Here is a 26,857-nt window from a genome sequence, read left to right on the forward strand (position 1 = left end):
TTGATCTTCCCAGGCAACAGTTGTGATTTTGGCTGTTAATACATGGTTAATACTTCAATTGTAACACCCGCTTCTTAATTGGAGAGCTGGCAGCCTGGTTCAAGGTTATTCTAGCTTCGATCTTGCCTGCCCTTCCCATTTGCTCAAAATTCAGGTGTTGCGCTTCCAACATCTAAACAGCTTTGAATCATGCACACCAGAACGAATGCCCTTTCCCTCGCTCTGGCATGTGAGGGAGAGATGTTACGGAAAACAATCTTCAAAGCAAGAAGGGATTCAGTAAAAATGTTGTTTTTCCCTTGGATGGCATGAAAGCTTAATGGTAATTAAGGGATCTTAAGCGTGCTAAATTAAAAATAAAATAAAAGTTGCCTTATCAATCAACCTAGGAACATTTCAGTGTTTTTTTTTCTTGGGAAAGTATGCACTGACTCAAAATTTTAAAAAGGGGACGAATCAGAGTGACTATATGATGAGGTGTTCTTGATGCTATTGAAACCTCAAAAATGTAGATACCTGGATAGAAATAGGCATGAAAGGTAATGGGTGTTTTTGGGTTGCGAGCATGAGAGGCACAGAACGTGTTTTAAAATACTCCTGTGGGCTCCCTAATAAACATATAGAGAGCAGTGATGGGGAACCTGGCTTGTGCGTGTCACATAGGTGATACCCCCTGCCAACTGTTGACGCATCAGGCTTTGGATCGTATGGAAGTTGTGCAAGAGGACTTTGCTCTCGCACAGCTTCTGAGGTGTCCAAAAATTGTGCAAGTGTTCTCACATGATTTTCTGAGGTGGTAGAGGCCTTGGATCCTGATTTACAGAGGGTTCCGAGAAGAGGAGAGGCCTCTTTTGTGTCTGTGAGACTCTGTGTGTGTGTGTGTGTGTGTGTGTGTGTGTGAGAGAGAGAGAGAGAGAGAGAGAGAGAGAGAGAGAGAGACTCATCAGAACAGTCAAGGTAGGCATTTTCTGAATTTTTGACACGCCAAACCCAAATGGTCCGCCACCACTGATATAGACAAGCAGAGTGTGTTCAGGCCATTTGCAAAAGGTTTAAAACCTCTGATCTCTTCAGTGATCAAGCACTGAGCTCGTTGGGTCAAAGGACTGATTGCATACAGGGAAGCTTGTCACCTTACTAGATGTCTGAAGGTGATAGATGTGTTGTGGTCTTAGGAGCTTGCATTTGATGGCGAGATGCCTCCAAGCTGAGGGTCTTTATAACCTTGGAGCTAATGATGCCGTATTCTCCATGAGTTTCATCCATCTTTCTGACTGCAGCTTCCATAAACCAATCATTCACCCCCATGCGTCCTCCTTTAGGTCTCCTTGTTTTGTTTGTTTAAACACAGCTTACGCTGATTCTACAAATCTTTTGCCTCCATATAGCAATAGCATTCAGACTTATATACCGCTTCACAGTGCTTTTACAGCCCTCTCTCAGTAGTTTACAGAGTCAGCCTATTGCCCCCAACAATCTGGGTCCTCATTTTACCCACCTGGGAAGGATGAAAATCTGAGTTCACCTTGAGCCGGTCAGGATCGAACTCCTGGCAGCGGGCAGATTAGGTTCGCTTGCAATATTGCATTCTAACCACTGTGACACCATGTAAAATCTGCAAAGCTAGCTAACTACTTGACAGTCAGTTTAGAGTTGTTTTTGTTTGGGTTTTTGTTTTGTGTGCCCTTCCTTTATGTATTCCGTTGAAATTGTTCTGGTTCACCGGCAGCAGGTGCAAATGGCTGAAGTCTCGGAGAGCGAGGACTCGGGTGAAGGGCCTGCATGTGATGCAGGGATGGAACCAGGACTATCAGAGAGTGGGGTGCTGCCTTTGAAGCTTGTGGAGTCTGGCAGCAGTGATGCAGAGGACCCCGAGGAGCCTGTGCCCAGTGCACATGTGCGCAGGGCTGCTAGAAGGAAAGAGCAGCTGCAGCAGCACGGGCGACTCGGGAGTAAGGCTGCAAGGTGATGGCCCCTCCCATAAGGAATAAAAGCCAGCCGTCGGGGTTGGGTTCTTTGCAGGAAGCAAAGAAGTTCTTTGAACTCAAAATTCTTGTGGAAGTCCTGTCTATTCTAGTTTGTTTTTGGAGACTTTTGGCTTTGGATATTTCTCTGCAATTATTCTTGTGTTCTTGGCAGCCTTTCACAACCAGAGCTTGCTCTTATCTGGGACAATTAGTTTTAATGACTCTTTGCTGTGAATGAACAGAATTCACAGAGATGCATTAAAAAGGTTTGCTTTTATATGTACTTTGTGTTGGTTTGATTTGAGCGAGGCTTGGGTCAGAACAGAAATGTTCTCCTATCAGTTGTTTTCTCATCCCTAATTCACCAGGGCAAAAGGGAGAACTCTTTCCCGAAGCTAGTCCAGATGAGCTACTGTCTCGCTACAAAGGACAGAAGCCTGTCAGTTTTTGTTGCTGGACTATACAGGGAAATCTGCCACCTGCAAAATTAAGGTGCTTGAGGCGACTGATCTGCAACCTGACAGAGTGCGGACGAAAATCCGGTTTTCTGTATAATCCACAGGTGGCCCAGAGAATAGCTTGAAATGGAAGCTTCAGCGAAATTATTTGCAGCAGGAATGCTTTTGCCGGCAAATTGCCAGGCTGCTGTTTCACGTGACCGTGTCTTACCAGAGAATTCAGCTTCGTGTTTTGCAAAAGTTACTGCAAGCTTAAGCAGAGTGCAGGGGTGTCCAACCTTGGCAACGTTTAAGATTGGTGGACCTCAACTCCCAGAATTCCCCAGTCAACTGGGCATAACTGGCTGGGGAATTCTGGGGCTTGAAGTCTACAAGCCTTAAAGTCACTAAAGTTGGACCTCTCTGACATAAAGCATCCACATCTAGTTAGGACTACACATATGCACATAGTTAGGACTGCAGAAAAAACCAATCACAGCCAGCCTGCTTTCCATTGGGGACCTCTATACCGCATGAACCAGAAAAAAGGCTGTGAAAATATCTGCAGACCCCTCACATCCTGGACATAAACTGTTTCGGCTTCTCCCCTCAGGATGCCGCCATGGGGGAACATTGCATGCCAAAACAACTAGACACAAAGACAGTTCTCCCCCCCCCCCCCTTGTGCCATCACTCTGCTAAATACCTAATTCTCTCAGTATTGTCTTATGTGTAAGAATAGTTACCCATGTACTAGGGCTTTATTATGATTATCCTTCTCATTTTTCCTACTCCCTTCTCCTATTGGCATCTTGCGATTATATTACTTTGTTGTTTATACGTACGTTTCTGCACCAGAAACAAATTGCCTGTGTGTGCAAACACACTTGGCCAATAAAGAATATCCTATTTTGTTCCCTCTGACGACAGGAGATCCCTGCTGAATAATTCCAGAGCAGAGATCCCCAACCCTTTTCCAGTTGAACAGCTCTACTAGGTCTTGAACAGGCATGACGGGGTCCATCCTTCCCAATGCAGGATCAATATAAAAAAACAGAACTCCTATTTCATTCTGTTTCCATCTATTTAAAATGAAACGCTTCTAATGCGATGGCTTTAATAATGTAAAATGATCGTGTCTTTAATAATTTACCCTCGCGTTATATTGAAAATTACAATTTGGTGGTAACTTCAGAAGGGTCTTGTAGGGTATGGCAGCCAAGATTTTGAGAGGAGGGGCTGCTGTCCTGCTAGAAATCAGAGAAAGGGCTGTGGCTGCAGATGGTGGTTATTTTTTTAGCAGCTGAAAGGCTTGGTCACACTCAATTCTGAGAAAGCATAATGATTAAGTCCCTCTCCTCTTCCAGTTTCTTTTTTGGGGTTTTTTTTGGAGGGGGGGAGAATAGTTGATTGTGCATTCTACTCTTGGAGAGCCAGCGATTTGAAATTGGTCATGATTTCCCCGTAAATATAATATCATTCAGTTCATCCAGTATTCTGTTTCAACCCTGTGGCTGTTAGAAGATGCACATCTATAAAATTCACAGCAGACAAAAATTCTCCCTTCCTTTACTCCCAAGTAATTGCTGAATATGCCAAATTTTCAGAAATGGGGTTCAGCAGTTTTTTGTTTGTTTTTTAAATTAAGACTTTGACTTGCTGTGGTTTCCGGGAAGCCAGACTTGTCCACTTAAAAGAAGGTATCCAGTCGGTATAGTTTGGATCATACAAGGTTGGATTACATTTTCCAGAAAATCCTTGCTAGCTTGAATGAGATTTCTTTTTATAATCAGACATACTGCCTGCAGTTGTTACCATCCAGGGAGAGTGGTTTGCATTTGAGCGTAAAATTGGCAGTAACTTCTAACCTCCAAGGGTTGGGTTTATCTTTAAACCTTCCAGCATTGTTCCTTTCTTTTTATCTATTTCACAGCCTATAATGCATTATGTAAAAAAAATAATAATAACAAAAACAGGTCAATCTATCTATGAGATCACGGTGAGAATTTTCTTATTTGTTGAGTTTTTAATTACGAGCTGCTTTGAGCCTTTGATTGGGGAGACCTTATAAAGCTAATAAATAACAGCAATTTAATTGGCAGACATATTGATTGCTCCTTTTATTTGTCTTCTAGGTAAAGAGGACGAATTTCCAAAGAAGTTGGGGAAAATTCCAGCTGACAGTCAACCAGCCATGCTGAATCTCACCCATCTCGTCAATGGACAAAAAAACAACAGTGTACCGAAGGAGGCCCGGACAAGCCAGAGGAGTGGAGAAGGATGTCGAGAAAGCTCACCAAAGAGATACGGAGAAGGAGGCCAAGAAAGCTCACCCACAGCATGGACAAAGGGAGACCGGGAAGGCTCACCCACACCACGAGCAGAGAGAGGCCGAGAAAGCTCGCCAAACCGCCAAAGACGAAAAAATTCCCTGGAAAAGAGGCCTACTTTGAGACATCAGCAAAAGCCAGTAACACTAAACACACAAAGTGCGTTGCCAAAACATGATGGGGAGAACCCCAGAAGGAAGCCCGAAGCACAGGCAGAGGCTGACCCCAAGCAGAAACACAATGCGACTGCGAACCAAAACTCCAACGCAGTATTAACTACAGGGAAAGAGTTTGTACCCAGGTGGATTAAACCTTCCGATGTTAAGATAATTGAAAAAACAACAAAAATCACCATGGAATTTAAGGCTAGGTCCCCAAAGCAGGGCTGGACAGGAACAGGCCCTGCCCCGGAGGACGAAGCTCAGCTCTTCAACCTCAAGCAAAAAGTGAGGGTTTTGGGATGTGGATGAAAGGAAGCGTGGGTCGAATGCCTCGCAGTACGACAACGTTCCCGAAGCTGATCTGGAGAACGGAAACTTGATGGAGCACGTCCCGGAAAGAGTGGTTGTGCCAAGTCCAAGGAGCACAGCTTTCTCCAGCGGTTCCCGAAAAGAGATCGAGAAAGGATCTAGTCCACCCAAAATATCCAACAGTTATGCCTTCAGCTCTCAACCCAGGGTCCCCAGATACTCCTCCCAATCTGACGGATCAGTGGTTGGACCTCATATGAGACAGCCACCCCCATCCTACAATAATCCACCTGTTTACCAAGGGTATTCTCCAAAGCATGTGACCAAAGTAGGCAACTCCGCAGCCACACAGTATAATCACGGGACTCGGACCAGCTCCGCCACTCAGTTGTATATTCCTGATTTCCCACCAGAGATGGAAACTCATCAGGTGCTCTCTGAGAAGCCGCCTAGAAATTACTCTGCCCTTCACCAGAATCTCGTTGTGACGCCTTCCAGTCGGCTAGAGGTTCTCCCAGATGAGGTCTTCCCAAGCAGTCCCAGAGGCCTCCGTCCTGCGATTCCTCCAGTAGATTATCTGCCGGATCATAACAAATGGCCGGATCCTCCTTTCGTGTACCGGCCAGGAGCCTACGGACAATCCTGGGGTGGAGACGGTGGCCGAAGTCACTTTGGTGACTTGAAGAGACATCCAGTGTTTCAGGCTAAGCCTCTGGAAGACCCCAATCTTCCCACCCTTTCCATGGACAGGCCTCTGAGATACAGGACAGCCTCGGGGGAACTTGGGCCGCCCTTCTACCAGTATCTGAATTCCCCTGGCCCCGACCACCATTACAGGCACCAAGCAGATGGCTTGTCTAGGAACGAATCAGTGCTGCTTTGAAAAAGGAAAGGCAAATAATAAATAAATTCACTTCCACTCCCCCTCAAAGGCCAGGAAAAGAACAGGCTTTGGGTGGAGAGTGATCTAAGATTAGTATTCTTCGCACAGGACCGTTCAAACTGTGATGCAGAAAAGGATGACACTACTTTCAACCACGTGTTCTAAGTTTGGCGAAAGGCGACCCTGAGAAAGGAGCAGAGCAAAACGGATCTCATAAATGTAGCAGTATCTTCCCTGTGGCAGTTGTTTGGCTCAGTCGCTTCTTTAGGGAAACGACCCAATGGCCTAAAATTTGCAAAGCCCCACTCAGCCAGCTGCTTCTGACATTAGGACCCAGGAGACCCTTGGCGGGGGGGGGGCAGGTGCAGAGTCTTAAAAAACGGAAATGTGGATGTCTGGGGACCGCGCCTGCAAAGTACTTTCTATTTAACTTTTTTTTTAAAAAAGTTTTTTGTTTGCTTAATTTATAAACCATCCGTTATTTAGAAAGGGATTTGGGGTGGGGTACGGGTGGGACGTCTTGGTTTTTTTTGTTTTTTTTTACACACTGCCGCAGTAGCTGCAGAAGAGAAAAAAAAAAAAATTCCGGGGTCTTCGGAAGACCGTCTCTAGGGAGGGATGTGGTGGCCTATGGCTAGCTAGAAAAAGACCTCTGTGTCCATATCAGGGGCATTCTGACATAGCCAATAAAACGGTGCTTCTGTAACCAGGACTGTATGTGAATTGTAGCACACTGACAGATGTTCGGCTGTTTGACTGACTCCTTCGCACTTCGCACCTCCAAAGCCGGCTATGCACTGTAGTAGCTGTCATTTTGAGACTCAGGTGAGTTCTGGGGAGGGAGGTTTAGAAGTCCACCAAATGCAGCTTACGCATTTGTAGCGTATAACCCCTGGGCCCTAGCCCGCTATTGGCCCACGAGCAGTTCGCAGCTGGGCCACAGAAGCCATGTGTGAATGGACATGCTCCATTTGTACGAGCAGCCGGTTCGTGTGCCTACTGCTTGTGTAAATGGAGCTGAGCGTGCCCACTTGCCAGCCACTCACATGGAACCATCCCCCCCCCCCCCCCCCAAATTCCTGGTCCACAAAGCCGGAAAGATTGGGGAACTCCGGTGTAGAGGGTTAATACACTTTGGAAGAGATGAAGCCCAGTCTGGTTTTGCATGGGTCTGGCCCGTTCCTGCCTTGTGAGATTTCACACCTGCCTTGGGGTTCACCAATACCGAGCACTCGCTCCGCTGGTTCAAACCCAACCTGTTATCCCTCATTTGGGTAGCCTTGTTGAGCACATAGTATCTCTGTGGCTTGGATGCCGTGCAAATGCCCTTAAATCGATGAAGCTGCAAGCCCACCCTGGGGCATGCGAATCTGTTCTGCACACTCACAAGAGGCCGGGCGCCTCCTGTTAAAACAACCTGCACAACTTGCTGCATAGGAAGCATGCAAAAGAGCAAACCTCTGCTTTTCTACCCTAGAAAGATGGGGAAAAGATTTTAAGGACAGGTTTTTTAAGCCCTGCTGAAACAGTAATCTCACATCAAAAAACCTAAAGAGATCTGATCCCTTTAAATGCTTTCTTTATTCCTGCAAGCAATTAAACATGATAGCAAGGCCGCTTTTACTTTTTTCTGTCCCATGTGCTAGCAGTATTGTCTGGGAGGTGGGGCTGACTTTAAATGGGCCTTCAGGGTGGATTTGGTGACACAGGGACAAGTTCGTCCCAAACCGGATATCTCTTACTTTAAAACTTGTGGACTTCAGATCCCAGAATTCCTCATGGCCCGCTGGAGAATTCTGGGAGTTGAAGTCCACGAGTCTTAAATGTTGCCAAGTTTGGAGACCCCTGCTCTAGAACATTCAAAAACAAGAAAACCGGAGGCGTACGCTGTAGTCCAGGCTGTTAATTACAATTTTGTACCCACCAAAACCTTGACTGTCCTTAAAAAAACGAGCAAAACCGCCGATTGGTTGAGCTCAACTTGGCGAGTGGATGTTGCATAAGCTGATCGGTGTCCTCCGCGATCCAAGGTGTTCTCTGCAGCCTGTTCTTCCGTGGTCAACGATGTGACCTTGTGGGTGCCTTGGTTTGATGAGCACCAAGGATCGCAGCTTCCTAGCCTGGCAGGAGTTTGTTGTGTTCTCAAAGCGAAGAGCTGTTTCTCGTCTCTTGTTTTGTAATTTTGCCCGTTGCTCTCTCTCCTTGAGCATCCTTGTCCGTTCCCGTAACAAGCTTGAACACCTTGTCCTTCTCGAGAGCCATAGACTTTTATGCTCTTGATTGGACTAGGGCTGCTATAGCGTTAAGCCCTTAAAAGATGATTATAGGTATAAAGTCTAGCTCTGAAGTGCTCCTTCCTCCTTGGTGGGAAGCCAGAAAATTTACTGCATCTTTGGAATTTGCTTTTTTATTATATATATATACACACATAGATCATGTAGAGCAAAAAGAGCTGGAATAAGCTGCTCAGGAAAAAAGTGGTAAAGATCTTAATCCCACTGGTTTTGGGAAATGGGGACGGGCAGCCACTTTAGGTTGTCACACAGTGGTCCCAGAGATGATGGTCTGAAGGCTCCAGGTGCCCTTGTTAGCTCAGCAGCTGTTTAGTTTATTTGTGAAGGACTTGAGTAGTGTGACAAAGACATGGATGGGGAAATGCATGACCTTGAAGCCACTATAGGGTTGATGTTCTTAAGAAGGTTGCCCCAGGTGAAGTCATGCCTTTTCAGCTGACCAAGTAGCTACATCTGTGTTTCCTTGGAGATTCACATTCTCTTCTTCGTAGCTCCCCTTCTTGGGTTCGCAACCATAATATAGCTCAGGGGTCTCCAAACTTGGCACAACCATAATATAACAGGTTGTCTCCAAACTAGCCAATTTTAAAAAATTGTGTACTTCCAACTCCCAGAATTCCCCAGATTGCATGGCTGTCTGGCTGAGGAATTCTTTGGAATTGAAGTCCACAAGTCTTAAAGTCGCCAAAGACCATCCATAACAGCTCATAAGTTTTTTGATTCTGTGTTTCTCTGAACCTCACCTCTTCTGTGCTTCAGGAGGACAAGAGTTTGCAGCTCAATCCAATGTGCAAACTCCATCACTGTGGTTTACTCAACAATGCCTTAGTCCAGAGGTCTCCAACCTTGGCAACTTTAACATTTGTGGACTTCAGCAGCTTTGCTGGCAGAGGAATTCTGGGAGTTGAAGTCCACAAGTCTTAAAGTTGCTAAGGTTGGAGACCCCTGCCTCAGTCCATCCTGACCATTATATTTTCCTTTTTCCTTAAAATTTGCAGTGACATAACCACAAAGAACAGGAGGCCCCTGGAAAGATCCAACATTAACCCTAGGAAATAGACAAAGATATCATTTTGGGTCTTCCAACTCTTCACAGCAGGATTGCAAGGTCCACTAAAATGCAGTGTGTATGTGTCTCCTAGGTTGTACACCGGCCCACTCGAGGATAAAAATGCTGAGCAAAGCAATGTTGAAATGCTGAGATTTTGTCTTGACTGCACAATACGGCAAACATGGTCAAACTGCATTGTTCTCCCTCTACACTACACTGTGTTTGTAAAATGTGTGACCCACCACACTGAGCCTGAATTTTGCACACCCACAGGCAACCCCACCCACAGGTTTGTCGATCCCTTCCACACTGTAACCACCAAACCTGGTCTGTGGTCTATCTGAGCTTTCTGAGTTATGAGCTGGACAGACCTGCCTTAAACAAAGCTCTGCTTTAGTGCCTGCATTTGCTGCAGAATGGCATTAATTGTGTTAGTGTGGTCTTTCTTTTACGATATATAAAAGACAAAATAACATTTAGCTTACATGATGGACACCAGTTGCAATCTTTAAAATTTCTTTGACAATTCACCTTTTTATATTTCCTTTTTTTAAAAACCCATTGCATGCAGCTTTGCATTCTAGCAAAGGTTTTTAAAGGAAGAGGTGACCTGTGTTCCTCCAAAGGGTATTGGACTCCAGGTCCCATCAGCTCTAACCACTGTAGCCAAAGGGGGAAGGAGTGATGGGACTTAATACTCCATACCTTCAGGACCACCTGTGTCCTAACCCTGTTCTAAACTGGCAAATAATACTTTTGTCTTTTACTTTTCAAGTTTCATTTCCTGCAGTCTAGAAGTATATGTATATAATAACCGTGTGATTATGTCATAATCTCAAAGTTTAAACTTTGGCTTTGTGATTTGTAATAATGACAATGAAATTTAAGCTGTACAATTTACTGGATGCTAGCAGCAGAACGGTGGCAGCTGCGAAGATATGTATGGAGATTATTAAGTATTGTAGATTTTTATACATAAAATATATATATGCTATTTTTCTTATGTCATTTTCGTTCAGTTTTTTTTTTTAAGCCGTGTCTTCCTGCTATTTGCTTTCTGGCCTGTGTTCTTAACATGCTAAAAATCACGATTGTGTATTCTGTGCCACTCTCCAAGTGTCTGTCAAAAGAAAGCCCAAATGCAAAGTCAACTGAATCTTTTTTAGTTTTTTTCCCCCCTAAGGAAATATTATAACCTGTCACCCTCATTGTGTCTTGAAACCAGATCAAAGTTATCTAGGTTACTGCTTTGAAGCAAAAGTTTAAATAATATAATAAGCATAGAGACTCCAACAGTTAAATTCATAATAACCTGCAGAACCTGGAGGGTGTTTTTTCTCTCTCTTGGAAAAAAATTACCGATGTGCCTAGACATCTCGGTTTCTGCCTTATTCAAGGCTGCTTAGCAGACAAGACAGAAACATGGGTTGCAGTCCATGGTTACAACACCACAAGCCAGTGCTTGGCTTGGATCTCGTGGCTCCTATTAGGACAGAATCCCTGCAGATTTTACTCCACTACTTTTCAGCTAAAGAGCAAGGTTCTGCTCTCTGTTTCAAGGTCACTGAGCCAGTGCTGTCCAAAGATACTTCTGTGGCCAGCATGACATCATAGAGTGCTCTTAGCTTCCCAGTGAAGTGGTACCTGTTTATCTACTTGCATTTGCATGCTTTCAAACTGCTAGGTTGGAAGGAACAGGAGCTAAGACGGGAACCCAGTCCATCGCATGATGCTCGGGTCTCAAACTGGCCATTGAGCCAGTGCCCTCCAAAGTTATACCTATGCCCAGCATGACAACCTGAAGCGCTGTTCCCTTCCCAGTGAAGTGATACCTACTTGCGTTTGCATGCTTTCAAACTGCTTGGTTGGCCGGAGTGGAGCTAAGATGGGAACTTACCCCCCTCGCATGATGCTCAGGTCTTGCACCTTGGCTGTTGGCTTTCCAGATAACCAGCCCAGCATTTTAGCCACTGAGCCACTCTCTACCCCCTGAGCCACACGTTGCCCCTTATTAGATAGATATTCGATATTTAGCATCTTACAGAGTAGGCCTGCTTTGGATCCTGTCAGTCAAAGGACTCTGACAATCAGGATCCAGAAGAAGGGTCATCTTTGCTGTGTACCACTCTGGACCATCTAACCCTCTAAGGTAAGTTCTGACTTCCAGCCTCCAGTCCTTCTGTGAAAGCCTGAAGACCTGGCTCGGCAGATCGGGCTGGGGTCCAAATGGGGCGTTCTACACAGTGGTGAGATTCAAAAAAAAATTACTACCAGTTCTGTGGGCCTGACATTGATAGGTGTGGCAGGGGAAGGTTACTGCAAAATCCCATTCCCACCCCACTGGCCTGCTTTCCAGTTCCATTCTCCTGTGTGGGGTAACCAAAGAAGACCCAGCCAATCAGCTGGGACTCAATGGGAGGCAGAGAAGAGATGGGGTTGGCGGGGCCAGTCAGAGGTGGAATTAGCCGGTTCTCCAAACTACTCAAAATTTCTGCTACTGGTTCTCCAGAAACGGTCAGAACCTGCTGAATACCACCTCTGGTTCCACACTATGGGAGCTTCTGGGTTGATGGTAGATTCCAACACCGCGCGCGCACACACACACACACACACACACACACACACACACACACCTTGCTCTCTGCCCTCCATCCATCTTTTTGGTTATCGCAGTGACCCTCAGCTACTCTTTGACTTAACAACAGTTCTTACAGTGATCATTCAAAAACAACAATGTCGCTGAAAAAAGTGACCCAAGACCGATTTCACACTTATGACCGTTGTAGCCTCCTGTGGTCACCTGATCAGAATTCAGGAAACTTGGCAACCGATTCACGCCTAAGACAGTTGCAGAGTCCCAGAGTCACGTGATCTCTTTTTTTGTGTGTGTGTGACTTTCGGACAAGCGAAGTCAACAGGGAAGTCAGACCCACCTCACAAACTTGCAACTAACTTTTAAGAGCTGCAGGGATTCGCTTAACAACTGTGGCAAGAAAAATCATAAAATGGGGCTAAACTCACTTAACAAACGTCTTGTCTCGGCAACAAAAAGGTTGGACTCGATTGTGTTCGTAAGTCGAGGACTACCCGTGATTCATTCCTTTTTGTTAGTATCGATTTAGGACTTCTAGTTAAGATTAATCACCAGTGAGGGGGTCAGAACACCATGCGTGCAGCCAATACCTGTGTTTCCCCCAAAATAGGACAGTCTTATTTTAAGGCCCAAAATAAGCACCAGGGCTTATTTTGGGGGGGGTGTCTTGTAAGACGGTGCAGGGCACATGGGGCAGCGCCACCATCCCCTGCCTCGCAGAGAGCTGCTACACCACAAACAACCAGACGGAATGGGCGGCTGGCTGGCTGCACAAGCGTTTAAATAGGACTTATTTTGGGGGTAAGGCTGATATTAGGTGCATGTGTAAAACATGCCAGGCCTTATTTTGGGGATAGGTCTTATTTTGGGGGAAACGGGGTATTTGGTGTCTTCCTCCTCTGCCTTCTCTGATCCTTGTGGCTTATATCTTTCTCCGAACGGATGCAAAGGAACCTGTGTGATGGAAAACCAGAAGACAATATTAAAAAAGCAAATAAAACAACTGGCAGGGACAATAGGATTGCAGGCAGAAAGCAATTTCCAGAGGCTTCCCAGTATTATTAAAATCTATTTAAAGTGCAAAAAGATGTGATTGAGTTGACCTCACTAGTTCCTTCTCTCCTTCTCCAGCCTTGGTTGAAGTGAGCGAGCAAAACCGAGCAGCTGCAACCTCACTTCAATTCCTGCAATTCACGATTGATTGATCGATTATGTGCCATCAAGTTGTTGTTTTTTTACTCCTAGTAATCACCTAGATCCGGGGTGTCCAACTTTGGCAACTTTTAGGACCTTTGGACTTCAGTTCCCAGAATTCACCAGCCAACATGGCTGACCGGGAAAATTCTGGGAGCTGAAGTCCACAGGTCTTAAATTTGGGAAGCTTGAGACTCCTGTTGTAGAGAATCAAGCTTTAGACTCTGGGAAGTTAATGGAATGGAATGGAATGGAGCAACAGAACAGAATAGAAGAGAACAGAACCGAAGAATGGAATGGAGTAGGATGGGATAGGCTAGGATAGGATAGGATAAAAGCGACAAAGGTTACAGCCATACAGTCACAAGTGGGAGTGGATGGGTGATAAGGAGTGATGAGAAGGTTAATAGTAATAGTAATGCAGACTTTGTAAATAGTTGGAGAGTGTTGGGGGAGTTATTTGTTTAGCAGAGTGATGGCGTTCAGGGAGAAAACTATCCTTGTGTCTAGTAGATCTGGTGTGCGGTGCTCTTTAGCGTCATTTTGAGGGAAGGAGTTGAAATAGTTTATGTCTGGGATATGAGGGGTCTGTAAATATTTTCACAGCCCTCTTGACTCTTGCAGGATACAGGTCCTCCATGGAAGGCAGGTTGGTAGGCATTGTTTTTTTCTGCAGACTGAAGTACACGGAGAACTTGGAAGATGGTGACCTCATCATGCGGTTGAGCTTTTTGCATTGGACCCAACTGGCATGTCCAATGGGAAGAGGGGCTCGGACTTGTACATTGGCACCATCTTGAGGTCCTGTAGGTTGCTTCCCCGGTGCAGAGAGACAAACTGCACTTTGTGAGACAAAACAAATGTCTTAATGGAGTTGGATGCCTGATTTTCTCTGGGGTACTACATATGATAAGCAGGATTGCCTTGCATAGTCATACAAGAGCAATAATGTAGAATCACACTGGCTGCCAATTGATCTCCAGGACTTCAATTCCTGAATTCAAGTCCAACAAGGCTTCTGCTTCAACCTTTGGTGACTCGTATCTGGAAAACAAGACAAGGGTACCATTCTAGAGCCACATGTCCACTGTTTAGCTTTGATCAACACCAGCGGTGCGATTCAATTTTTTTTACTGCTAGTTCTGTGGGCGTGGCTTGGTGGGCGTGGCAGGGGAAGGATATTGTAAAATCTCCAGTCAGAGGTAGTTCTCCGAACTACTCAAAATTTCCGCTACCGGTTCTCCAAAACTGGTCAGAACCTGCTGAATACCACCTCTGATCAACACACATGTCTCCTTTTGACGGGACTCTCCTAGCAAAATCCGACTCGAGTTGGGAATCATTTTGGTGGCGTGAAAAGGTCACCAAAGACATACTGAGAAAAGGAGAGAAGGCCAATTAATCACACGGCAAAGCAGAACCTGAGTGATAATCCCAATAGTTGCGTAAATCCCTTCGTGCAATTGCTAGTTGACATGATGGCAGCTATAAGGTTATTTTAAGAGTAGAATAACAGCAAACTTCTCCCAGCTGATCCCTTCCAGATATGGAGGGATTACAACTCCCCAAATGCCCCACTATCCCTTCCTTCCTTCCTTCCCTTCCTTCCCTCCCTCCCTGCAACCTTAAAGCAGCACTTTAGAAGCAATTCCTGACCAAATAAAGCTTATTCTTCACATGAAGCCTAGTTCACCCAACCTGCTGAGGAACTGGGTTTTTGCAGCACATCAAATCACCACCTGCTGGAGCCCAATTTTAACATCACCCAGCACGATTTGGAGAGCTCCCTCATTCTCTCCCCCTCTCCTGTGCGCACACCTGGATGAGGCAGCTTATGTGAAGTTCGCCATGTGTGAAGTTCACACGTGCCATGCATATTGCAGCATCGAACATAGAAGCACAGAGCTGGAAGAGACTTTGCGAAGTCTTCTTGTCCAACCCGTTGCTCAAGGCCGGAGCCTTCTCCCCAATCCAATGGTTGTCCTGTCTCCTTTTGCAAACCTCCAGTGACAGATAGAGCACTCACAACTCCAGGAGGCAAGCTATTCCACTTTTTTTAATTGAGCATTTTCCAACAGTTTATAGCACATAAACACTTTTAATAATGTTGCAGCATCCTCAACATTCATATTCACATATTAGTTACAGCATTCCTTTTGTTTCTATTATCTAACCAAGGGTACCAGGCGTCCCAGACCAAACAATACTCCGATTCACCTCTGTCTTTTAACTCTAGGGTCAGCTTGTCCATCTCCACACAGTCCAAAATCCTTTTTATCACTGTCCCCTCAAATGGTATATCGTCCCGTTTCCAGTACTGTGCATACACAATCCTGGCCACAGTTGTTACATGTAAAATGATATATTTGTCTTTCTTGGTATATTCTCCTCTTATTATTCCCAATAAAAAAGTTCAGGTCTACATTCAATTTTTTTTGTTTCGTTATTTCCTCTAACCACTTTTTAATTCTACTCCAATATCTGTTGGCTTCCGAGCAAGTCCACCAAATGTGGAAAAAGATACCCTGGTTATTTTTACATTTCCCACAATCTGGGCTTCTAGTTAGGAACATCCTTGCCAAACTAGCGGGTGGTGGTGGGGGGGATAGGTGCCATTGGTAAAACATTTTGTATATATTTTATTTACAGGTGAAACTCAAAAAATTAGAATATCGTGCAAAAGTTCATTTATTTCAGTAATGCAACTTATAAGGTGAAACTAATATATGAGATAGACTCACTACATGCAAAGCAAGATAGTGCAAGCTGTGATTTGTCATAATTGAGATGATTATGGCTTACAGCTCATGAAAACCCCAAATCCACAATCTCAGAAAATTAGAATATTGTGAAAAAGTTCAATATTCTTGGCTCAAAGTGTCCCACTCTAATCAGCTAATTAAGCCATAACACCTGCAAAGGCTTCCTGAGCCTTTAAATGGTCTCTCAGTCTGGTTCAGTAGGAATCACAATCATGGGAAAGACTGCTGACCTGACAGTTGTGCAGAAAACCGTCATTGACACCCTCCATAAGGAGAGAAAGCCTCAAAATTGCAAAAGAAGTTGGATGTTCCCAAAGCACATGAATAGAAAGTTATGTGGAAGAAAAAGTGTGGAAGAAAAAGGTGCACAAGCAGCAGGGATGACCGCAGCCTGGAGAGGATTGTCAGGAAAAGGCCATTCTAAAGGGCTGGGGACTGAGGCTGGAGTCAGTGTATCAAGAGGCCACCACACACAAACAGATCCTGGACATGGGCTTCAAATGTCGTATTCCTCTTGTCAAGCTGCTCCTGAACAACAAAATACGTCAGAAGCTTCTTACCTGGGCTAAAGAAAAAAAGAACTGGTCTGTTGCTCAGTGGTCCAAAGTCCTTTTTTCTGATGAGAGCAACTTTTGCATCTCATTTGGAAACCAAGGACCCAGAGTCTGGAGGAAGAGTGGAGAGGCACACACTGCAAGATGCTTGAAGTCCAGTGTGAAGTTCCCACAGTTTGTGTTGATTTGGGGAGCCATGTCATCTGCTGGTGTTGGTCCACTGTGCTTCATTAAGTCCAGGGTCAATACAGCCGTCTACCAGGAGATTTTGGAGCACTTCATGCTTCCTTCCACAGGTGAGCTTTATGGGGATGCTGACTTCATTTTCAAGCAGGACTTGGCACCTACCCACACTGCCAAAAGCACCAAAACCTGGTTTAATGACCGTGGGATTACTGTGCTTGATTGGCCAGCAAACTCGCCTGACCTGAATCCATAGAGAATCTATGGGGCATTGCCAAGAGAAAGATGAGAGACATGAGACCGAACAATGCAGAAGAGCTGAAGGCCGCTATTGAAGCATCCTGGTCTTCCATAACACCTCAGCAGTGCCACAGGCTCATAGCTTCCATGCCAGGCCACATTGAGGCAGTAATTGCTGCAAAAGGGGCCCAAGCCAAGTACTGAGTACATATGCATGCTTATACTTTTCAGGGGTCCAATATTGTTCTATATACAATCCTTGTTTTATTGATTTCATGTAATATTCTAATTTTCTGAGATTGTGGATTTGGAGTTTTCATGAGCTGTAAGCCATAATCATCACAATTATGACAAATCACGGCTTGAACTATCTTGCTTTGCATGTAATGAGTCTATCTCATATATTAGTTTCACCCTTTAAGTTGCATTACTGAAATAAATGAACTTTTGCACGATATTCTAATTGTTTGAGTTTCACCTGTATATGCTGTTGACAATGTTAATGTATAGTTTTTCCCTCTGAGGCGAGCTATTCCATTGATTAATTTTCTTAGTGTCAGAAAACTTCTCCTTCGTTTCAAGTCCTTCCCTCAAAACAATGCTATAGAGCACTGCACACCAGAACAACTAGACACAAGAACAGTTTTTTCCTGAACACCATCACTCTGCGAAACAATTAATTCCCTCAATACTGTCCAACTATTTACAAAGTCTGCAACTTTGTCACTTGTATCCTTACGATTTATATTGACTGTTTCCTAGTATGATTTGATTGCTTATTGTACCCTAGGACTATCATTAAGTGTTGTACCCGATGATTCTTGACTCTTGACAAATGTCTCTTTTCTTTTATGTACACTGACAGCATTTGCACCAAGACAAATTCCTTGTCTGTCCAATCACACTTCGCGAATAAAGAATTCTATTCTATTCTGTTCTGTTCTGTTCTGTTTTCTGTTCTGTCTGTTCTGTTCTGGTCTGGTCTGGTCTGGTCTGGTCTGTTTTCTGTTCTGTTCTGTTCTGTTCTGTTCTGTTCTGTTCTGTTCTCTTCTCTTCTCTTCTCTTCTCTTCTCTTTTCTATTCTATTTCTCTATTTCTCTATTTCTCTATTATCTCTATTTCTCTATTTCTATTTCTATTTGATCACAAACGTCCATCCATAACTTCTTATCTTGTCTCCAGGTACTTTGGAGAATAAGTCAACCACCTTTTCTCTGTGACAGCTGCTCAAGTACCAGAGGACAGCTATCCTATCTCCCCCCAACCCAATTTCATATCTTAGGTAGGCCAGACATCCATCCATCTCTCTCTCTCTCTCTCTCTCTCTCTCTCTCTCTCTCTCAACAGTTTGTCATACAATTTAGCCTTTGGACCCTTTATTGTCTTCGTTGCACTTCCAAATTTCCAGGGTATCATCAATCCAAACATTATCGATAGAAGAGAATATTTGTAGCTCAGGGTTGAAATGAGGGGTCCTTGGTGCTGCTCTCTGAGCTTGGTGGGTTTCTTGCAGACGTTTCATTACCCAACTAGGTAACGTTATCAATGCACCTCTGTGATGATGTTATTTAATTCAGGGAATGAAATGTCTCCAAGAAAATGGGTGGAAGGAGAGAAGCAACTTAGAACTAAGGTGAAACATCCTGACAGTGAGAGCAATTACTCAGTGGAACAACTTGCCTCCAGAAGTTGTAAATGCTCCAACACTGGAAGTTTTTTAAAAATATAACCATTTGCCTGAAGTGGTGTAGGGTTTCCTGCCTAGGCAGGGGGTGGGACTAGAAGACCTCCAAGGTCCCTTCCAACTCTGTTATTCTATTCTATTCTAAAACATCCAAGGTTAGAAAGCACCAGGGAGCGCCCCCACCAGTTATCACACATGCTTTCTGGGGTTGGAACTTAACAAAGTAGCATGTTTCCATCTGATGTTTTTTTTTTTTTAAGAAAGAGCCTATATTGAAAAGAAGAAGAACCATCTGTATTGTTTGCCTGCAGAATCTGCAATATTAAGAGAGGTCTTGTCTGCCAAAAGCAATATAGCAAAGCAAATATCACAGGCAAAAAACTTTAATAATGCGTTGCTCTCTAAACCAAAAATGCTTTCGAGCAGGTGCGCGTCAGATATAGTGGTTTTTATCCCATGGATGGAGATGGGCCTTCATCAGACTTCATATAATAGGGCTTACAATGCCCATCATCCTTGGCCAGCGGGTGAGTTAATCAGGTGGAAGGTTGGAGTAGATGGTTTTAGAATAGTGAACTTTCATCTGCTCTCTGAACATTGTTGTGGGGTCTTTGGGTGCTCTCTGGAGTAGGTTGTTTTCTTGAAGATGTTTCATTACCCAGCTAGGTAACATCATCAGGTTTAGAAGGGAGTGGCATTTGCTTGCTTGTAGCATTAATGGTATTAACCTTATTGAGTAATGGGATGCCTGCAGGAAAACAACCAAGCAGAGTGCACCAAGGACCCCCCCCCCCCCAGTTCAACCCTGAGCTACAAATGCAGTTAGGTCTTAACTTACGACTGCAATGGAGCCCAATAATTTATGTTGTTAATTCCATTCCAAATAAAGATTCTATTCTATTCTATTCTATTCTATTCTATTCTATTCTATTCTATTCTATTCTATTCTATTCTAAAAGATGTTGAGATTCTAGAAAGAGTGCAGAGAAGAGCAACCAGGATGATTAGGGGACTGGAGGCTAAAACATACAGTGAACGGTTGCAGGAACAGGGCATGGCTAGTCTAGTGAAGAGAAGGACCAGGGGAGACAGGATAGCAGTCTTCCAATATTTGAGGGGCTGCCACAGAGAGGAAGGGATCAAGCTGTTTTCCAAAGCACCTGAAGGCCAGACAAGGAACAATGGATAAGAACAATCAACCAATGGAACATAAGTTGCCTTCAGAAGTTGTGGGAGCTTCATGGGTGGAAGCTTTCAAGAAGAGACTGGACTGCCCTCTGTCAGATTTGGTGTAGAGTCTCCTGCTTGGGTGGATGGGGGTTGGACTAGATGACCTACAAGGTCCCTTCCAACTCTGTTATTCTGTATTCAGTTCTTAAAAGAATCACTGCAGTTGTTCAGTTAGTAACATGGCTGTTAAGTGAATTTGGCTTCCCCATTCACTTTCTTTGTCAGAAGGTTGCAAAAGGTTATTTTCATCCTCAAACCCCCCAAAACTTTAACCTTAAACTGTCTATCATGGACCTCACTCCATTCCTAAGAGGTCTGTAAGGGGGCATGCATAAGTGCACCAGCGTGCCTACCATCCCTGTCCTACTGTTCCCATTTATTCGTACTTATTTATTATGTATACACTTATACTGTTCATGCTTATATGTTTATATGTTTTGTTCATACTTATACTTGTTTTCACATACATGCTTGACAAACAAAATAAAATAAAATAAATAACATAACCTCACGACCCTCATAAATGTACATGCCAGTTGCCAAGCATCCAATTGTTGATCACATGACCACAGGGTTGCTGCAAAGGTGATAAGTGTGAAAAATGATCATAAGTCACATTGTTCAGTGCCCTTGTAATTTTGAACAATCATTAAACAAATGGTGCTAAATTGAAAACTACTGTACTCTTAAATCTTTGGATGAATGATGGGTTCCAAAGAAAAGCCCATTCACCAACAAGGATTAGATGCTTCAGTGGGATTCAACCAACACCCCCCTTTCAAAAATGTAAACCCCCCAAAAATCCCATAGAGATCCTGCCAAGATGTGTCAGCCTCCAAAGCTCTTGGATCAGTGCAATATTTTTCATGATGCCTTAACAGGGCAACTATTTTCATTCTGTATCTTAATGAATTCCAAGTAATGTGTCTCCACTTTTCATGGATGCCAGCTAAACTTCTGATCTATCCAACTGAACTTGAGAAAAGAAATTTTTGAAAGGCGAAAAAAAAAAACCCTACTTGCAAGCATCTCAGCGGTAACTTCTGGAGCGTTATCCCAAAATAGCCCTTTCATTTTTTTCAAGCCTTAAATTCTGTCCCCATAAGGTCTTTCATTGCTCTGCATCCAAGTGTTGTTTGAACCAAGATCTTTGGTTCTCTTGAATGCCCTTTGTTGATCCATAGTAATTATAGCCTTTAATGATTCCTCTAAAAGGTTGGGTTTCTCGCCCACCATCTCTTTAGAAATGGATAATTTCTGGTTCATATTTGAGCAGGGACAAAAAGCAAAGGAATTATAATTTCCTTTGTTCCCAGCCTTAACAAGCATAGCAGGAAAGTTGTTTACTTAACAGGAGCAAAACAGCAGTTTTCTGGTTTGGTTTTATACGTGGAGTCAGAAGAATAGGAGGAAATGATTAGCTGGGGATGGAATCACAAGGACGTAAGGTCTACAAAAAGATGTTAAGTACATTAAGCCATCTTGGAAACCCACTTCCCTTTTATAAAATAGAAGTTTTAGGTTTTTGAGAAACCGAGATTTACATATGATTTGCTATTATTGTTTAATACCTGGTTCTTCGGCTTTTTTTTAATGTTATTTTTGGGGCAAGGACTGCTTGGGTTCTAATTTTTGCAACCACCATTTGTATAGTTGATAACCCCACTTACAGGTGTCACAAACTTTCATCAGATGGGAGTAATTTCCATTAAGAACAAAAGACCCTGGGTTAAAAAACTAAATGGAAGCTCAGTCTCCGCCCATGGCAAATCTATGCAGGTTTTTTGCTGGCCCAGCTGGTGTTTCGCCATTGTGTTAACCATGGAGTGGTTTTCCCTTAGCCTCTAACTGAGTCTATTCATTGTCTGAATGGGCTTTAAGTTTATTCTGTAAGCCCTTATGTGCTAGAGGTGTGTTACAATCACTTTCCCCCTTTCCAGTTTTAAGTGATTCTTCAGAATAATTTTTTTTTAAAAAAACAAACCATTTCAGGGATGTAGATGGACCAGGCAGTGGGACAAAGAAGAATTTACCAACAGAAGATCCAAGGCGAGAGGCGTCTTTGAAACTCCTATCCTAAAGGAGAAATTGTCTATGTTCACTCTTTTCATGGCTTGCAAAAGAAAGGGTCAAATTGAAAAAGATTGTGAGCAGCTGCTGGAAAAAGTAAGTGGTTAGAGAGAGAAAAGAAATAAAAACAACTGACGATCATGCTGGTGTCCTGAGTCTCATTCCTGCGACTTAACACTTTGGGTGTGCACTTATATGGGTGTGTGTGTGTTTCTCCGTGATTTATTTGGTTGTTTCTTTGTATCCTTCCTTTATTATTTGTACATATAAGGCAACAAACATATCCAACACATTTTCCTCCTCTTATTTTCCCCATAACAACAACCCTGTGAAGTGAGTTGGGCTAAGAGAGAGTGAGTGGCCCAAAGCTCACTGGCTTTCATGGCTAAGGCGGGACTAGAACTTATAGTCTCCTAGTGATTGGCCCAAAATCACTCACTGGCTTTCATGGCTAAGGCGGGACTAGAACTTATAGTCTCCTAGTGATTGGCCCAAAATCACTCACTGGCTTTCATGGCTAAGGCGGACTAGAACTTATAGTCTCCTAGTGATTGGCCCAAAATCACTCACTGGCTTTCATGGCTAAGGCGGGACTAGAACTTATAGTCTCCTAGTGATTGGCCCAAAATCACTCACTGGCTTTCATGGCTAAGGCGGGATTAAAAATTATAGTCTCCTAGTGATTGGCCCAAAATCACTCACTGGCTTTTGTTGCTAAGATGGGACTGGAATTTATAGTCTGCTGGTGATTGACCCAAAATCATCCAACATCCTCCTGGTTGTCTTCTTATCCTGGGCCAATCCCTAGGACTCATATTTGATTCAAGGGCATTTTTACAAAAGGTGCCTAATACAACACCTTTAGCTGTACAGAAAATCTTATTATCTCAACATAGAAAAATATATTTTGACAGGTCCAGAGAGCAGAGTCTCTGTCTAAAAAAAGATGGTTGGAAGAGGGGGGGGCAGGGGAGTGGGGAGAGAGAGAGAGAGTGAGAGAGGAGAAAGAATGAGTGTGTGTGAGAGAGGAAGAATGAGAGAGAATGAAAGGGAGAGAATGAGAGACAGAAAGAATCAGAGAGAAACAGAGACAGCGAAAGAAAGAATAAGAGAAAGAGAGGGAGAGAGAGATAAAGAATGAGAGAGAAAGAGAGAATAAGAGAGAAAGAATGAAAGAATGAGAGAGAGACAGAATAAGAGAGGAAGAGAATGAGAGAGAGAATGAGAGAGACAGAGAAAGAAAGGGAGAGGGGGATAAGAATGAGAGAGAGGGAGATAGAGAGAGAGGGAGATAGAGAAACAAAGAATGAGAGAGAATGAGAAAAAGAATGAGAAGAGAGAGAATGAGAGAGAGGGAGAGAGAAAGAATGAGAGAAAGAGAACGAAAGGGAGAGGGAGATAAAGAATGAGATAGAGAGAGAGAGAGAATGAAAGAGAGGGAGATAGAGAAACAAAGAATGAGAGAGAATGAGAGAGAGAATGAGAGTGAGAATGAGAGAGAGAAAGAGGGAGAAAGGGAGAGGGAGATAAGAATGAGAGAAAGAAAGAATGAGAGAGAGGGGGACAGAGAAGCAAAGAATGAGAGAGAATGAGATAAGGAATGAAAAGAGAGAGAATGAGAGAGAAAGAGAAAGAAAGGGAGAGGGAGATAAGAATGAGAGGGAGAATGAGAGAGAGAGGGAGAGAGAGAGGAGAAAACTATTTCCAATCTAACAAGCGCCTTGTCAATTTCGGAGGGGCCTTGCAGGGCTTTTGCTGAGCTGACATCTGAAACCCTTCAGAATGAGCTATATGGTCCTGGGTTTGAAGTGGCAACACAGAGCTGATTGCAACACAAGAGGAAAATGAATTGCATTAACTCCAACAGACTTTGAGAAACTAGCAGTGATGACAAAGTCTGCAATGTTCTGCTTCAGAGACTCTTGGCTTTACCCAGGTGCCAAACAAGAATAAAGAACCACACTAAGACCATCCGAAGGACAGCAGCCGAAAAATATCTCAACCAAAATAGCGATTGCTACGTGCATTTAGGCTCCTCTCCGGCTTTTATTTTATTTTTATTTATTTTTTTAGTCTCTTTTTCTTCCTTCAAAATCACCAACAGCCCAGAGTTGGAAAGAAGGGGAAAAAAAATAAAATAAAGGTCTCCCTTTTATTCTTTTGTTCAAACATCTATTCATCGTTAATAATTGCATTGAAGAGCAATTGTTACACCTTTTCACAATGTTCTACCCGACAACAATAGATGTGTTGAATCTCTCTATGCCTGTGTGTTGGGATCAAACTTTGGGGGGAGTGTACTTTTTAAATTTTTCATGTGCTATGTGGATAATAAAAAAGGAAGAAGTGAAAGAGTAGTGGATCTATAATCAAATCACAAAGCAAATTATATACTCTGCTTCAGTGCACTATTTGAATAACTCGATTGTAAGACAGAGGTTTTCTAACCTCTGTCCACTGAGTGTGGACTTCTCCTTGTTATTGGTTTGAATTTAGTCTTTAATGTTATAAAAACAACTCTTTTCGTAGAATTTGGGTTTGGCTAGTCTAGAGAATGGAAGGACTACGGGGGACATGATAGCAATAGCAACAGCACTTAGACTTATATGCTGCTTTATAGTGCTTCACAGCCCTCTCTAAGTGGTTTACAGAATCAGCCTAACACCCAAAACAATTTTGGGTCTTCATTTTTACCTACCTCGGAAGGATGGAAGACTGAGTCAACCTTGAGCCTGGTGGGATTCGAACGGCCAAATTGCAGGCAGCCGGCATTCAGCAGAAGTAACCTGCAGTACTGCACTCTAACCACTGTGCCATCACAGCACATAGCAGTATACCAGTATTTGAGAGGCTGCCACAAAGAGGAGGCAGGAGGGGTGGGATTCAAAAATCCCAGCATCTGTTTCTCTGCCCGGTTGCTGGCTGGGTGTGGCTATGGTGGGCGTGGCCTCCTGAAGCTTCCGAGGGGGGCGTTTTTCGCCTTCTCCCAGAGTCCGGAGGCTTCCCTCAGGCCTCTGGGAGGACAAAAATGGATTCCCTTGGGCTCCAGAGGGCCTCCGGAAGCTGGAAATTAGGCCCATTTCTGGAACATCCGGCTCAGCCCATTTTTCGACCTCCCAGAGCTTCCGCGCAGACCCTGCACTTATCTGCATCCAAAATGGGCTTCATGGAGACTTCTGGGAGGGGAGGGGGGTGGTGGGGCCCTCTGATTAGTTCAACTACCGGTTTGACGAACCAGATGTAAATTTAACATCCAGTTCGCCTGAACCAGCATGAACCAGCTGAATCCCACCCCTGGGATGGGGTCAATTTATTTTCCAAAGCACCAGAGGGCAGGACAAGAAGCAATAAATGGAAAGTAATCGAGGAAAGAAGCAACCTGGAATTGAGAAGAGGCTTCCTAATAGTAAGGAATTAACCAGTGGAACGGCTTGCCTTCAGACATTGTCGGGGCTTCATCATTGGAGGTTTTTAAGAAGAGACTGGGCCGTCAGGAATAATGAAAGACCAATACCCCCAAAAGATTAAATACATAACATTACCTATTCTAACAGCAGCCAGAATAGCTTATGTGTAAATGTGGAAAGGGCCTAACGTCCCAACAGAAGACTTAGTCCTACAGAAGAATAACAGATTGTGCAGAAAAGGGATATGCTTACACTAAAAATTAAAGGAAAAAAAGGGAATCCGATTGTTATTCAATTTGGCCTACATGGTACAAATAGAAAACAGAGATAAGAAATGAAAAGCGAAGATTACATAGAAGAAACCTAAAGAGAATGATAGGTAGATATGTAAAATAGATAAAGATCGAGATTAATAACATAAATAAAGTTAATATTTATTGCTGATGTATATGACTGGATGATAGTAAACATAAGATAACACTGTATGACGGTGTCAAAGTGCTGTTGAAAATGTAAATATGATTTGTACTGGTGGACAAACAATAAAAAATATTTGTCAAAAAAAGAAGAAGAGACTGGGCCGTCACTTGTCAAAAGAGAAATTGGAAGGTGCACCTTCACCATCATCCCACAAACAATGCAAGGGACTTCCAAGAATTTCCAGAAACAAAACAGCAGGAAATCTTTTGACATGTTGGTCATTTTCAGAAGGAAAACATCACGATACCTTCTGAATTTCTTCTCTGTTTCTAACTCTGCCCTGAGTTTTCCTTCCAAGATAATTGTAATCGCATCTCAACATAATTCTTCAAATAGAGGATGATGTTTCCCAAAGAGATTATGCAATGTGCCTTTATCAATTTTGACAGAAGCAATAGAGTCTTGAATAGTTCAAGAGTCTATTGAATCTCTGGCCAGGGATACATTAGGATGTTTTAGCGGTTGGGCAACTTAACATTAAAAAAGTAGGCCATTGTGAAAATCATCGGATTTCATTTGACTTTGTATCTCTAACTGCATGATGCATCAGGTTAAAAAACAGAAAAACCCAGTAGAATCCACAATAATGAATTGTACCCTGTTAAGTTACAAATTCCAGTTTCCATAAATTCATTGAGATTCAGATAACAGGGTTTAAGAGTTATATGGAGCCCTGGATGCTCCCTTGAGCTTGGTGGTTTTCTTGCAGACATTTCATTACCCAACTAGACAACATTATCAGTGCTACAAGGGAGTGAGGTTTGCTCTTTGTTTACGCACAACTGGCTTTCCCTGTCAGTGTTGATGTGTGTGTTGTTTTCTTCTTGGAAATGACATTCTTTCTCCCACCAACATTGGCCGGGCAAGCCACTTATATATAAACTGATAGCAAACTCCACTCCTTTCTAACACTGATGATGTTACCTAGCTAGGTAACGAAATGTCTGCAAGAAAACTACCCAGCTCAGAGAGCACCAAAGGACCCCACGGTTCAACCCTGAGCTACAAATCTTCTCTTTTCAGAGTTG

The 26,857-nt window shown here is 43.5% G+C and overlaps 1 protein-coding gene across 1 annotated transcript in view; it reads left to right on the forward strand.

The window, feature by feature from the left end:
* USP6NL (USP6 N-terminal like) overlaps positions 1-10,435 on the forward strand; it is a 97,946-nt gene extending 87,511 nt beyond the window's left edge. Inside the window, 2 exon segments of the mRNA XM_087935276.1 lie at positions 4,540-5,192; positions 5,194-10,435. Of these exon segments, the coding sequence (XP_087791402.1) occupies positions 4,540-5,192; positions 5,194-6,087 (1,547 nt within the window). The 3' untranslated portion in view covers positions 6,088-10,435.
* Positions 10,436-26,857: the final 16,422 nt, after the last annotated feature.

Source organism: Pseudonaja textilis, chromosome 5, assembly GCF_049901715.1.
Source record: "Pseudonaja textilis isolate UNSWEBS1 chromosome 5, rPseTex1.2, whole genome shotgun sequence".
Taxonomy (NCBI): domain Eukaryota; kingdom Metazoa; phylum Chordata; class Lepidosauria; order Squamata; family Elapidae; genus Pseudonaja; species Pseudonaja textilis.